At 41.9% G+C, this 15,224-nt stretch overlaps 1 protein-coding gene across 1 annotated transcript; it reads left to right on the forward strand.

The window, feature by feature from the left end:
- Positions 1-1,499: 1,499 nt before the first annotated feature.
- LOC308668739 (uncharacterized protein) lies at positions 1,500-4,994 on the forward strand (the record flags this gene model as incomplete). Its single annotated transcript, XM_081328829.1, has 2 exons — positions 1,500-2,424; positions 4,941-4,994. The coding sequence occupies 2 exons, from the start codon at positions 1,500-1,502 to the stop codon at positions 4,964-4,966; spliced, it is 951 nt and encodes a 316-aa protein (XP_081184955.1). The 3' UTR covers positions 4,967-4,994.
- Between the last annotated feature and the right edge of the window lie 10,230 nt (positions 4,995-15,224).

Genomic DNA, 15,224 nt, shown 5'->3' on the forward strand with positions numbered 1-15,224 from the left:
TGTAATCTCAAATGATTGTTCTGGCTGTCAGCATACAAAAGGTTTGTGACTAATCATCATATAAATTACCAATGAATTTATTACCAGATTATAGTAGAATCAAGTAAATGAGATGCTGCTAGTGTGCAGATGTGTGTGGATCAGGTCAACGTTTTGGAGAATTTGCACTGAAAGTTCCATATAAGGGCAAAATATTCATATGATACACAAGTATGCAATAGTTTGAATATGCAAGCATTTGGGGATGATTCAGCATTATGAGAGTTTTTCATTAATTGAGGACTGTTTCAAATCATGCTTTTCTTTCCAAACAATAGTTTTTTCATCTGAATTATATCCCTATATCTCATTATGCCAAAATGATGGCACTGTAAATACATGTAACCCAAATTTGACATCCAGAAGCTACTTGCTTCCCATGGGGACCAAAACATATAGCTTTAATCTACTAAATTCCCTCTCAACATATCAATTTGGCATAAGGCTACATGCTTGTGCTACTTTGTCTGAGGGTTGTCTTCCATTTGTTTCTAAACATTGATGCCAATTAAAGATGGAAAATACAGCAGTGTAAAGGGATGAATCACTATCCTCACACAACATCTGGATCAACAGAATGGAAGAATAGCTACACTATATACATGATAAATTTTGCTATGAGGTTCAAAAAGAAATAACCAGAAATGGGCAAAAGTTTTAAATCAGTCTGTTTTCTGGAGAAATAGGTAGGAGTGAATAGTGGCATTGCAGCTCTTTCACAGATATCAAATGAACATGATGGAAGAGGGAGGGTAAGCATTAAGATGTCTCATCTTACTGCAGACTGTCCTTCTTATTCATCAACCTATATTACATCAATCTAATGTGGGGGGGAGAACATCTGCTGAGGAGATACCTGCTGAAGAGATTGGTCATATGATGAACCAGCAGTCTAGGTTAAGCACAGAGTTGTGCCTGAGGCATTCTTGTCTTTATCTTCATGAATGGCCCATCAGTGCACAATAAATATGAGAGGGAAGGTTTAAGAAGTAGAGAGTAAAAGTAGCTATGGGACATATCGAGGGTAAACAACTTTTAGAAAGTGATTCAGTATAGCATAGAGGAAGTGTTATGTATGTAAATAGTTAGCAATAGGCCTTGGAAGAGATTGCAAACACAGTGCAGCTTTGCAAGGTTTTAAGCGGGAAAATATGGTGCATTCATTGGACGCCACAACCAAGGAGCGGGAAAAGAGACTGTTTGTATTGGTTACAGTTCAAACGCTTTCCCTATAAAAGGGTTGCAACATTTGACAGTTAGCAGTTGACTTTGTGTATTCAATAAACTCATTCCTTGTTAAACCACTCTGAGTCCTCGTCTATCAGAACTAAACAACTGGCGACGAAGGTGGGATAGTCAGAAGACCAGAGAATCGGCAGAATTGTCGCGCAAAGGCGGCGGAATTCGAATACGTGTCAAGTCAACTCAGCGGCCGCGGCAGAATAAAAAAAATTCTCCGAATGGCGCAGATTGGGTCACTGAAGGAATTTGACCCTAACTTCCCCGAGGATTGGGAAGAATACATCGGGCAGGTCGAGGGATTCCTGTTGGTGAACGGAATCACCGACGACCGGAAAAAAGCGGCGGCACTCTTGACAATCTGCGGCACACCGGTCTACAGAGTTGCTGTCGGGCTGTGCCAGCCTCAACCAGTCTCCAGCGTGCCCTATGCCGACCTCCTCGCAAAATTAAAAGTTCACTTTACTCCCCGAAGGTCCGAACTCTTTTGGCGGCGCATCTTCGAGAAGCGGAATCAGAGACCGGGGGAGTCCATACAGAAATTCGTCGCTGCCGTCCGGGAAGCAGCAGTTCGTTGCAAATACGACAATTTAGAGATTAGAATTAGGGACAGAGTCGTGCTGGGCTTACGCGATGAACAATTACAGAATAGAATAATCGCCAAACCTACCGGCGATTTACAGGAAGTGTTAGACGAACTCCTCACGTATGAGTCAACCGGGTACCGCGACCCCCCCCGCAGTAGCATGGCGACAGCACCCGAAATTAACCAAGAGGGCTATGTGGACTGCGGGGAGGTGGATCAGCAGTGGGAGGAAGAGATCGCAGAAGTCTCCAGGCGATTCGGAAAGATGGCACCAAAACAACTCAGAAGCGAGGGGCCTGACCCTGGCCGCCGGCAACAACCCGCAACACCGCAAAGACCACCGACCGGGGCACAACGACCGTGGCGGGACACAGCAACCAGACCGCGCGACAACGAAACGCAGAACCGATGCGGCAGCTGCGGCGGCAACCATTCCCGCGCTTCCTGCCGATTTCGTACCGCCAAGTGCAGGGCTTGCGGCAAGACTGGCCACATCCAGGCCATCTGCAGAAGTCGCGGTCGGGACACCCGTCTGAACGAAGTCGATGTGTGGCCAGAGGGTAAGGTAACCCCTAATGCTAGTGGCAAGGAGACCCCTAAACCCCGGGTGGAAAGTCCAACTCTAAGGGAGGTGGCCCGCGTCAATCGGAGACGGCGGGGAAGGGGGCACAATTTTCCGGACGGAAAATTAAAAATTACAGTCCTTCTGCAAGGGGTCCCTTGCAGAATGGAAATCGACTCAGGGGCTTCAGTGTCGATAATTTCCACTGAAACCCTTGAGAAAATTGAACAACTAAGTGGAAAAAGAATTCCACTTAAACCAACAACTATTCAATTAATGGACTTCCAAAAAAGTCCAATAATCGTAAAAGGGAAGACCAGCCTTAAAGTAAATTTTAAGGGGTTTAAGGGGGTCTTAGATTTGGTAGTTACGGAGGGGAATAGGACCAGCTTAATAGGGCTTAATTGGTTTCCAGCCCTAGGAATTTGGATAGGAGGAATAAATTCAGTGATTAGAAATAAGACCCTCGAATCCGTCTGCAAAGAATTTGCAGACGTATTCGATGGATCTCTAGGCAAGTACAAAGGGCCCCCCATTAACTTTAACCTAGACCCCTCAGTAAACCCGATCAGGCTAAAGGCCCGGAGAGTGCCTTTTGCCTTAAAAGAAAAAATTGAGGCCGAGCTCGACCGGCTTGTAGGCCTCGGAGTTCTAGAACCTGTTGAGGGCGGTTTGTGGGAGACGCCGATTGTCACACCCCTCAAACCCAATGGGGATGTGAGAATCTGCGCCGACTATAAAGCCACCCTCAACATTGGGATGAAAAAACATGCTTACCCGGTCCCGACGGTGAAGCAGGTCCTCGCCACGATCCAGGACGCCGCCATCTTCGCCAAGCTCGACTTGGCGCATGCGTACTTACAGTTAACTGTTTCCAAGGAGGCTGCAGAGGCACAAACAATTGTTACCCACAAGGGGGCGTTCCGAGTCCACAGGCTGCAATTTGGAATTGCAGCAGCTCCAGGCATCTTCCAAGAAGTGATGGAGAGGACCTTAAAGGGCATACCTGGAGTATGCCCTTACTTTGATGATGTCCTAATAGCTGGAAAAGATGAAGGAATGTTAGTAGAGCGGCTGGAACAGGTACTGGGCAGATTTAGGAAGGCTGGGTTAAAATTAAAAAAGGAAAAATGTAGCATTGGGGTTAAATCCACTGATTTTTTGGGGTTCAGGATTGACAAAAGTGGAGTCCATCCTACCCCTGAAAAAATCAAAGCAATAAAAGGGGCTCCTGAACCAAGGAACAAGGCAGAACTACAGGCCTTCCTAGGCTTGGTAAATTTTTATCACACTTTTGTACCACATAAGGCTGCCATTGCAGAACCTCTGCACAGACTCCTAGATAAGAAGACCCCTTGGCAATGGCAGAACAAGCACAAAGAGAGTTTCCAAACTCTAAAAGACATCCTTTCCAGTAATTCAACTGTGACTCACTTTATTGAAAACAAACCAATCTTCCTGGCATGCGATGCTTCGCCTTATGGCGTAGGGGCGGTGATCAGCCACTTAGACAACCAAGGAATACAAAGACCCATTGCATACTACTCCCGCACACTAACCAAGGCAGAGCGGAACTATGCGCAAATAGACAGGGAGGCATTAGCTATTGTGGCAGGAGTTAAGAAGTTCCACGATTACCTGTATGGTAGGAACTTTACTATACTGACTGACCACAAACCCTTGCTGGGACTGTTTACCACGGATAAACAGACTCCTCAGATTATGTCACCCAGGATGCTGAGGTGGTCCATTTTCCTCTCAGCATACTCATTTTCCCTCCAATACAGGCCAGGTAAGGACATGGGTCATGCAGACGCTCTTAGCAGATTGCCTCTAAGCACAACAGAGGAGGACCCTGCCCCAGTGGGACAAATAATGTCCCTACAGGATATTCCTGATTTGCCATTAACGGCAAAAGACATTGCTGAGGCAACCAATAAGGACCTCATCTTAAGGAGAGTAATGGCCTGGGCCATGAGTGGTTGGCCCAACGCCAACCCGGACGTAAAATACAGTCCATTTTTCAGAAGGAAAGATGAACTATCAGTTCATATGGGGTGCTTACTCTGGGGAACTCGCGTAGTCATTCCGGAAATCCACAAATCAGCTATCCTAGTTGAATTGCATGAGGGACACCCTGGAATAGTAAGGATGAAGGCCCTGGCTAGGAGTCACTTGTGGTGGCCAGGATTGGACCACGACATTGAGGAATGCGTTGCCAATTGCCATCTGTGCCAACGCTCCAGGCCTGAACAACAACACATCCGCACACATAAATGGGAGCTAGCTAGGAATCCTTGGTCCAGGATTCATATTGATTTCGCGGGACCTTTCCAGGGGTTAACGTTCCTTGTAGTGGTCGACAGTTACTCTAGATGGCTAGAAGTAATACCGGTCAGTTCAGTAACGGCAGGCAGAACAATACAGGCATTAAGGGGCCTCTTTGCCACTCATGGGTTGCCAGATTTAATAGTGTCAGATAATGGGCCACAATTCACATCTATTGAATTTCAGGATTTCCTCAAGGCCAACTCGATTAAGCACAAGACTTCTGCACCCTTCCACCCCTCCACCAACGGATTGGCTGAAAGGAACGTGAGGACCACGAAGGACGCGCTTAAAAGGATCATTCGAGGTGACTGGCATCAGAGACTAGCTGAGTTCTTGTTGGCTCAACACACAACCCCCTGTTCGGCTACGGGGAAAAGCCCAGCTGAAATGAGGTGGGGCAGGAAAATATTGACCAAGTTGGACAGATTACATCCTGACAGACTCCAACCAAACATTGAATTTGACATTCCTAACAGAACATTTGCAGTGGGGGACTTGATTTGGGCCAGGAACTACGCCCAAGGGGACAAATGGATTCCAGGGGTGGTAACTGAAATCTTGGGTCCCCTATCTTACATCATTGAGGGGGAAGGGAATAGGATTTGTAAAAGACACGTAGACCAACTGAGGAAAAGATCGAGGGGGTGTGTGCCTGCTGAGGGGGACCAAGGATTAGTAAGGGGAAACAGTACAGACAACATTAGGCCTGGAAGCGTTGTGGGGGTTGGGCATGATAACACATTCCCTGATGCCCAACAACAACAATTCAGTCCAATTGATTGGGAAATACCCCTGCGAAGTAGGCCAGTGACCACTGAATTCCAAACACATCCTATTATTCAAGACAGTACATCTGTAGACAGTAACCCAGAGCCCAGGTCCAGTAGTAACCAGCAGCCTAGCAGTCAACCAGAAAGAAGGGTCCCTAATAGCCAAAGCAACAGATACCCGTCCAGAATACATAGGCCACCAAAATACCTAAGGGATTTTGTAAGAAAATGACATCAACTGGGGGGTAAGGGGTGTTATGTATGTAAATAGTTAGCAATAGGCCTTGGAAGAGATTGCAAACACAGTGCAGCTTTGCAAGGTTTTAAGCGGGAAAATATGGTGCATTCATTGGACGCCACAACCAAGGAGCGGGAAAAGAGACTGTTTGTATTGGTTACAGTTCAAACGCTTTCCCTATAAAAGGGTTGCAACATTTGACAGTTAGCAGTTGACTTTGTGTATTCAATAAACTCATTCCTTGTTAAACCACTCTGAGTCCTCGTCTATCAGAACTAAACAGGAAGGGCCGATATAAATATAAATATAAAATGGTGTCAGTTTTAAGAAACAAATGTCACTAGTCACTAGTGTTTTATAAATATCTTACCTGATGTTTAAATGGTTACAAACACCACTTAAAATTCTGGTAATAGTGGAATTTTAAGGCCAAGAAAACCAAGAAAACATTAAGAAAACCAAGATCATGGCATCCGGCCCTCTCAATTCCTGGCAAATAGATGGGGAAGAAATGGAGATAGTGACAGATTTTATTTTCCTGGGCTCCAGGATCACTGCAGACAGGGACTGCAGCCAAGAAATTATTGATTTATTGATTTATTGATTTATTGATTTATTGATTTATTGATTTATTGATTTATTGATTTATTGATTTATTGATTTATTGATTTATTGATTTATTGATTTATTGATTTATTGATTTGGATTTATATACTGCCCCTCTCCGAAGAGACTCAGGGCGGTGTACAGGGCAATTAAAACACTATAAATAACACATAATATATAAAAATTAAAATAGAATTAAATCAAATAACCCTAAACAATAAACACATTCTAAAATTTAAAATTTTTTAAAATTTAAAAATCTAAAATCCCAGTCCCTCAGTCCAGGCTGGCAAGTTCAAATAGCCAAGTCTTCAGGTCACGGCGAAATGAGTGAAGGTCAGGAGCCATCCGGAGCTCAACCGGAAACTGATTCCAGACGGCAGGCACGCCCACAGAGAATGCTCTCCCCCTGGGGGCTGCCAGTTGACATTCCCTGACCGACGGCACCCTGAGGAAGCCCTCTCTGTGGGAGCACACAGGGCGATGGGAAGTTAACGCCGGCAAAAGGTGCTCCCGTAAATAAATTAAAAATAAATTAAAATTAAAAGATGCTTGCTCATGGGGAGCAATGGCAAATTTGCCATGGCAAATCTAGACAGCACACTAAAAAGCAGAGACATCACCCTGCCAACAAAAGTGCATATAGTCAAGACTATGGTCTTCCCAGTTGCAATGTATGGCTGTGAAATTTGGACCATAAGAAAGGCTGAGCACCAAAGAATTGAGGCCTTTGAACTATGGTGCTAGAGAAGACTCCTGCGAGTCCCTTGGACAGCAAGGCGATCAAACCGGTCAGTCCTAGAGGAGATCAACCCTGACTGCTCTTTAAAAGGACAGATCCTGAAGTTGAAACTCAAATACTTTGGCCACCTAATGAGAAGGAAGGACTCACTGGAGAAGAGCCTAATGCTGGGAAAGGTTGAGGGCAAGAGAAGAAGGGGATGACAAAGAATGTGGTGGATGCATGGAGTCACTGAAGCAGTAGGCGTGAGCCTAAATGGACTCCAGAAGATGGTAGAGGACAGGAAGGCCTGGAGGAACACTGTCCATGGGGTCACGATGGGTCGGACACAACTTCGCAACTAACAATAACAAAAGGCCAAGAAAATACCTTCTTCGGAGAGTTTCTTTCCATACCTAGTTGTATTTTGGAGGTATGAGTATTGAAGCCAAGTAATAAACTGTCTACAGGACAGAATAAATCAGTCCAAATAAGATGGCATTAGAAAGAATCATCAAATACCTCTGGTTTCTACAGATCCCACAGTAATGTAGTGGCTGCAGATTCTTTGGATACAATAAATAAAGTGCCTACTCTCAAATAAAGTATCATTCATCAGGAAAGAAAATCAACTTGTTTTTAAATTGCATATTTCTTAGAAGACATGTCTCTATTTAACTAACTAGTAGAATGTTTATGTACAGTACAATGACAGAAGGAGAAAGAGTGGAAACTCTACTAGTCAAGCTCAGCTTCTAGTGAAGGGTGGAGACGAAACACGAAGCTTTGTAGTGCTTCAAGTGTCTTTCTTGAGCCTTGCTGTTGAATTTTCCGTTCCATCTGGAGTGGGTCCTCATAGGCCTTTCCTGTTCTGTCTCTTGTTAAGAGCCAGGTGGTCAAGTTTGGGAGCTGTCTGTCATTTGCTTAGAAATGGGACCCGGCTGTAGCAGACAGAAAATAGGATAAAAGTGGGGACAAAAGGCACTGGCAGCTGTGAGTAGCCTTTGGAATTCCACCAATTCCATGGTCATTCTACTGTTAAAATTCAGCAACACCTGGTTGTGCAGTTGGTAATGGGTCCTCTTGGGAGGTTTGGAAGATTATATTAAATGCAAACAGAAAACAAATTGTTGGTAAACAAAAATCTGTGCAACTTTCACTAAGGGCAGAAGTTGTATGATGGCATATCATTAAAAGCTGAACTAATCTAATCAGACTATTCACACTTTGCATTGTTTCTCAATCTAAAATGTTCAGGCTCCCCATTGCTAATCAGTTGTAACAAAAAGTCTCCATGGGAAGATTCTGAAATATACTGATCTTGAAAAAGAAGCATATTGTGGGTAGACCAGCAATTGTATATTTAAGAATTATCAGTTAATGTCAGAGGTTTTTAAAACTTCTCTTAATTTTTCATTTGCCTATAAGTCTAGAAGAGTATTTATTAGCAATGACTTTCACTCAGGATTGCAATAAAGATGGTCCATGTAGAAAGAAAGCTCAGGATAAAGCAAGATAGTTCAAATTACAGTCCAGTTTTTAACTGCACTGCAAACATGCTTCCATATTTGGCATCTAGCATCATAAATCATTTATATCTGAACTATTCTTTTTGCAGTATTGATTATTATGTGCCATCAAGTTGTTGTCAACTCTTAACAACCATTTAGACAAATTTTCTCTATGACAATTCTGTCCCTAACTTGGTTTTCAGGTGTACCAACACTGCACTTAATTGCCATTGTAACTGAGTCTAGTATTGATTTGTTTGATGATACAATGGGGTTTGTTTTTTTCTTTGCTCAGGAGTCTTCCCCCAAAATCCAGCATCAATACTCTTCCTATATTGCTTTCATAGGGAATATCAATATTTGCATGGTTCTGATCTTTGTAGGAATAAACACATTATGGCACTTGAATAACTTTTTTTTAGATTTTTTTTATCCTGCTTTTATTCTTGGTATAAATAACTCAAGGTGGTGAACATGCCTAATATTCTTGCTTCCTCCTATTTACTCCACAACAACGACCCTGTGAAGTGGATTGGACTGAGAGGGAATGATTGGCCCATAATCATTCAGCTAGATTTCATGCCTTAGGCAAAACTAGAACTCACAGTCTCCTGACTTCTAACCTGGTGCCTTACCCACTGGACCAAACTGGCTACCTTTTCCAAGGCTTCATGGCTGTTTGCCCAAGTATTGGTCTCCAGCATATTTCTTTACTGCTTGTTCCTTTATTGTTGATGGTTGATCCTAAAAGGCAGAATGTTCAACACTTCAATATCTTCACTGTTAATTCTAATTATTGCAATATATTTCACAATAATTAAAGATTACGGGCCTTTTTCTGTTTTTCTCAACATCCCTTCAACATTTAATTGGGTAAAAAGTTCCAGAGAATTCAAAGGTTTGCATACTTATTTATTAAACATTTTATTTAATCTTAATGTATGTAGATTTGTTTCCTCTAATAGTCAAATATGACAATTTTTAAGTTTTTGGAAATTAATATATCAATAGATTTACGCCAATATAAATTTTTAATCAAGTCTACTGATAAAATTGTATTTTTCAGAAGGAGAAATGTTGAAATTCTTCCATGCTGTACACTTTTCAATAAGGATTCTGGACTTCCTATACTTATTCCTTAGGAAAATGTTTTTGAATAATTATGAAATATAGAAAAAGTAAACCCAACAAATAGAAAATTACTTTTTTCTTATTCTTTTTTTAGAGCAATGCAATTTCTAGTCTTAAAATGTAACATGTGTGCTTTTTTTTATACAAATGAAAATAGCAATTTTATAGTTAAAAGATCGATATATTTTTAAAGTTGCAGATTCATAGCGAATATAGTGTGAACTTTTATTTTTAACTCACTATTTTATATGTTCTATAATTGATATATGGCACACAATAGGCACTATTTTTATGGGACCAATGACTAGAAATTATCTGGGAGTATTATAAGAGCAAGAAGATGCTAACATTTTATGTTATGAAATACTACCTTCCAAATTTTATGCATTTCTCTTTTTTTGTGCTTTAAGAAAAAAAATTTCCTTGGGACAAGTCAAATATTATATTTGCCCTTTCTCTCACAGCATCTAAGATGTAAAAAAAAACTCCTTCGTAGTAGAGTCATTTGTCATCTGATACCTTAGGATAGTTTTTCTCTTCTAATGGTTGTCTAACAATAATTGATATGTTCAGTAGCACAGCACTCAATCATTTTGAATTAGAGCTTTCATTCAGCATAAAATCACTTCTTATATATTAAAAATGAAAGCTTTTTGTGAAAAGTTCCTTGTATATATTGGAGAAGAATTTTATTGGTCTAGAAAATATCAGATAGAAGCATATGTATTAAGCAGTTATACAAACACATGAATAAATATGCAAATGTGCAAATTAAAGACATATTTAGGACATACACCATGCCTCGTTGGTTATCTGGAGATTTCATAGATGAATTTGGCCTTTTTGCTAACAAGGCATGTATTCCACCACTGAGCTATAGCTGCCTCACTGTCCTCAATGATTTGTCAAGCCATTTTAAAACACCACGAAAACATTTCTAAAGAGAAGTAGACTATATCAGCAGATATTTGTCAGTTTCAGTGAACATCAAAGAAGGACCTGGAGCTGTTTTACACAATCTGCTAACCATTCTTCAGCTTCCTCCCTGAAGTTGGTTCTCTTCAAAATGAACGCTTAATATGTTCATGCAAGTGTATGAAACCACACACATCACTTTTCTTCCTGAGCTCCTCAATCTGGACATGCTTCCTGTTTTGAAGTTGCAAACCCCAGGGCAGTGACATGCATAACAGCTTCCTTTGTAGGTGGCCCATCCTTCTACATCTTTACCACAAGGGAAGATCATCTTTTGCCTCATGCAGTGCAAAACCATGACATCAAGTTACTGATGTTAGTGGATAATTAGAAAGAGAAATACCAAAATGCAGCCTTCTGTCTCATGGAGTACTTGATCTGGTAAAGACTTTCATTACTGAATCCTGTCTTCCTGAGCCGGAGTGCCCTCCAGGCATGTCAACTTGCAGAAATCTCAGCAACACCACCTGATCATGGAAACTGGGAGCTGAAAGCCATTACAACCATTCATTGAGTGATCATTTTAAGTTACAATGGCACTCAAAAAAGTGGCTTATGACCATTTTCCACACACCATAGCAGAATCCCCATAGTCATGTGATCAAAATTCAGATGCTTGGCAAGATGCTTCTTCCATGGTGTTCTGATTTGACATTCAGTTTAGGAATTACAATTCTAAAATTCAGTGGGGTAAAGTTTATTTTAAGATGCATTGACTAATAGTAATAATTAATAATCCTGTAATCAGTGCTTTTTTTCTAAAAAAAAAGAAAAAAAAGGTGCCGGAACTCTCATCTTGTTAATCTTTTATTTATATAATTTTATTTATATATTTATTTATATAATTTAAAAATTATATATTCAATTCTTAACATAAATTTAATTTATTGTATCTAAGGCAAATGTTCATAGTAAATTTCAAAGTTTTGTCCAATTCTCATCCGGCAAATCTTTGAGATTTGAGCCAAGTTTAATTCATAATTGCCTTTAGTTTTTTCATCTGTTTTCGGCTTAGATGAAGTAATGCATCTTTCAGGCATTCACCAAATAAACTAGAATTTGTTGTGAGCATCTCCTTAAATAAAAACAGCTCATAAGCTGGACCTACCTATATTAGCAACCACATTTTTGATGGCTTGTACATACCACTTTAAAGATATGATCACATTGGTTCAAGTGAATGAGATGCTCCTATAACCCAAAATGCATGCTATTAATTCATCCCTGCCAAAATAGTTATTTTCATTAGACTTAGTTCATGATGAACTTAGAACACTAAATTCTGTTTTATCAAATTTATCATGAAGAGAGCATAGTAGGATGCCATAGGGGTGAAAAAATTGTGGGATAGCTCCCCCATGTTTATATACTGCAGGTGGGTATAGTAAAGATGGGATTTTTTTTGTCTACTTGGAAAATGATGTGTTGCACTTTAATAGAGGAGGAGACAACTTTTGCATATATAGTATGACATATATTGAGTTCCTTTTGGAAGGACTAGCAGTGGGAGATAATAGATGCCTAATACAAGTGCATATGCTGCCTTCAACATATATGTGCTTAATTGATGGAGTCATGTTACTGACAAGATAATGAATTGCAAAGAAACTGTTATTAATACATAAGTTAAACATTTTGTTTCTATTTCTTTACAACTGCTGATAAAAAATGCCCTGGCTATGTTCAAATTATACACACAAGAGAACAGGCTTAGGTGAGGGGGAAAGTGTTACAATTCAGTCTATTTATGAATATGAATCCATAATTGCCCAGTGTATTTTAACAATGATATAGAACTGTGCTATGAGGAGCTTACAGTTTACATTTCTTATTCTTGGGTAATTAATGACAGAAAGAAAATGGATTGAAAAAAGTAGATGCAAAAGTAACATTAGATAAATATGAAAAAATATAGTTGCATATCCTTAAGTAATTTATGAAGAAAATGCTTAAGATTACCACTTTAGACTGACGTACAAAATCTGCAAGAATCCAGATAACCACTAAAATAATAGCCATGAGACACAGTTCCTGGCTGAGGGAGGTGACCCCCAGCCCCTCCAGGGCACATGGGAAGATGTGGTCAAACCAGGTTAAGTCAGCGCAGCAGCTCAGGGCCAATCCGTGTGATGTGATGTGTCTCCCTCAATGCACACTGATGGCGCAGAGCTTGCAGTCGCTGAGCCAGACACTGGTGTGGGGCAGCAGGATGGTGAGGGCGGCAGGCAGGCCGATGCAGCGTCATGGGCCAGGCGCTCCAGGGCAGCCACGTAGGCATGCAGGGTGAGGTGGCAGTGGCGCAGGTCCAGCACTGGGTAGGCCACCAGCTGGCCTGGCCCATGGAAGGTCAGCCACCTGTTGTGCCCCACACATGCCACCTCCCCACCCAGTGCCCACAGCACCGCCTCCGCCTGCCCCATGCAGCCCCACTGTGTAGAGCGGGCCCTGCAGCTCTCACAGCACCAGCCTCAATGCACACTGATGGCACAGAGCTTGCAGTTGCCGAGCCAGATGCCAGTGCAGGGCGGTGGGAGGGCATGGGCAGCAGGCAGGCCAAGGCGGCAGCAGGCATTACAGGCCAGGCACTCCAGGGTGGCCACATAGGTGCACAGGGCGAGGCAGCAGTGGCGCAGGTACAGCACCAGGTAGGCCACCATCTGGCCCGGCCCATGGAAGGTCAGCCACCCACCGTGCCCCATACATGCCACCTCCATGCCCAGCACCTGCAGCCACCCCACCAGTGTTGCCTCCACCCCACCACCCACCCCACGCAGCCCCACCATGTAGAGCAGGCCCTGTGGCTCCAACAGCACCGTGGCATTGCCGCTCCTGTCTCCTTCAGGTATCTTCAGGACCAGGGCTTTTTTTCTCATAGAACGCTCAGAACGGAGTTCCGGCACCTTTTTTGGATGGAACCTTGTAGGGTAGGCAAGGCGGGTTGTATGACATATGTGAGTTCCGGCACCTTTTTCTTTTACAAAAAAAGCACTGTTCAGGACTACCGTTAAAAAGAGGTGGAGAGGGAAATCGTGTCCGCCAGGCCTTGCCTCCCCATTGGGCCAAGGGTCTCGCAGAGGGCAGGGTGGACTTGACAAATGCGGGTTATTTGAGGAGGGCTTTTTTGCCACTACATTTTCTCCTTCTGACTTGTGGTCAGCCTGGCTGACACGAGGTGAGCACGAGTCAGGTGTGCACATGTTTTCTGTGCTTCGGTGCCAGGCTCTCCATGCTGCAGTGCGGCATGGAGAGCCTGGCTGACACGGGTGAGCATGAGGCAGGAGTGCACATGGACTCCGCTTTTTAGGAAGGGCAGAATTAAGTGCTGCTCCCCACCTCCCACTCCTGGTCCTCTCTTACTTACAACTAGGAGATTATGTAGTTGGGCAGCAGGGAGGGGTGCAAAGTTCCTGCCAACTTGCCTTCATTGCAGACAACTTGCATATGCGACGTTTGCCGGCCGGGTCTTTTAACGTGCTCAGCAGCAATTCCTATTGGCTTTTGAAAGCCAATAGAGGGAGTAGCACAGCTTGTGCAAAAGTTGAAAAAATCCATCAAAAAAAGGTGCCAGAGCTCCGTTCTGAGCGTTCTATAAGAAAAAAAGCCCTGCCTGTAATAATAATCCTGATAAAGGCACTGTAAGTGGTTCTTTGCTCATGCACAGTTATAAACTCTTTAACCTTCATTAAATAAGTTGCAATCTTCTTCAAAGAGTAGGTTTATAGTTTATAAGTATCCATGGATCTAACCCTGTCACTTGAGATGGGATGCAGCATGGGATCCCTTTACCTCGATTTGCTGATGTGCCTGCCACATGGATTAGTTATAACATATATTTGTGACCTATGCTCTGCAAATATAATGATTGGATTACTGGAATGTGAGCCTATTCTTCAAAATTAAGAAGAAACTTCAACATTATGCAGCTGTCTGCTAGATTATACTGCTAGATCAGATAATTATTTCTTAATCAGATTGATCAGTTATGGGTTATCAACTTTTTTGGTCAATGAGCAAATTTATGAATATGATATAAGTATTCTTATAACGTGGCTGCTACAATGAGAGTATCCAGAAACAAAAATTAGGTAATCTCAAAAGTTAACCAGAGTTGCCCCTGCTTAATATTTAAATGAGGAACAGCTGGCAATTTCAGGGCTGTGAAGTATATCCAAAATACAATGGACAATGACTTCCATATTATTATTATTATTATTATTATTATTATTATTATTATTATTATTATTATTATTATTATTATTATTATTATTATTATTATTATACAAGAAATGTACATGGATAAAATTGCTTGACATGACTACATTAAACTGATGAGAATCATCTTCACCATTACCTACTGTATATGTCTCCTGAGATTGCCGCTTTCTTCACAGCTATTCTTCTAAGCTAGATTGCTAGTGTGGAAAGCCTTCTATTTGAGCACATTGTTCAATTAAACTAAAACTTCCAACTTTGAATGGAAATGATTGCCTAGCTGAAACTTTCCCATTCCATCTA

Source organism: Vipera berus (assembly GCF_964194415.1).
Source record: "Vipera berus genome assembly, chromosome: 5".
NCBI lineage: Eukaryota > Metazoa > Chordata > Lepidosauria > Squamata > Viperidae > Vipera > Vipera berus.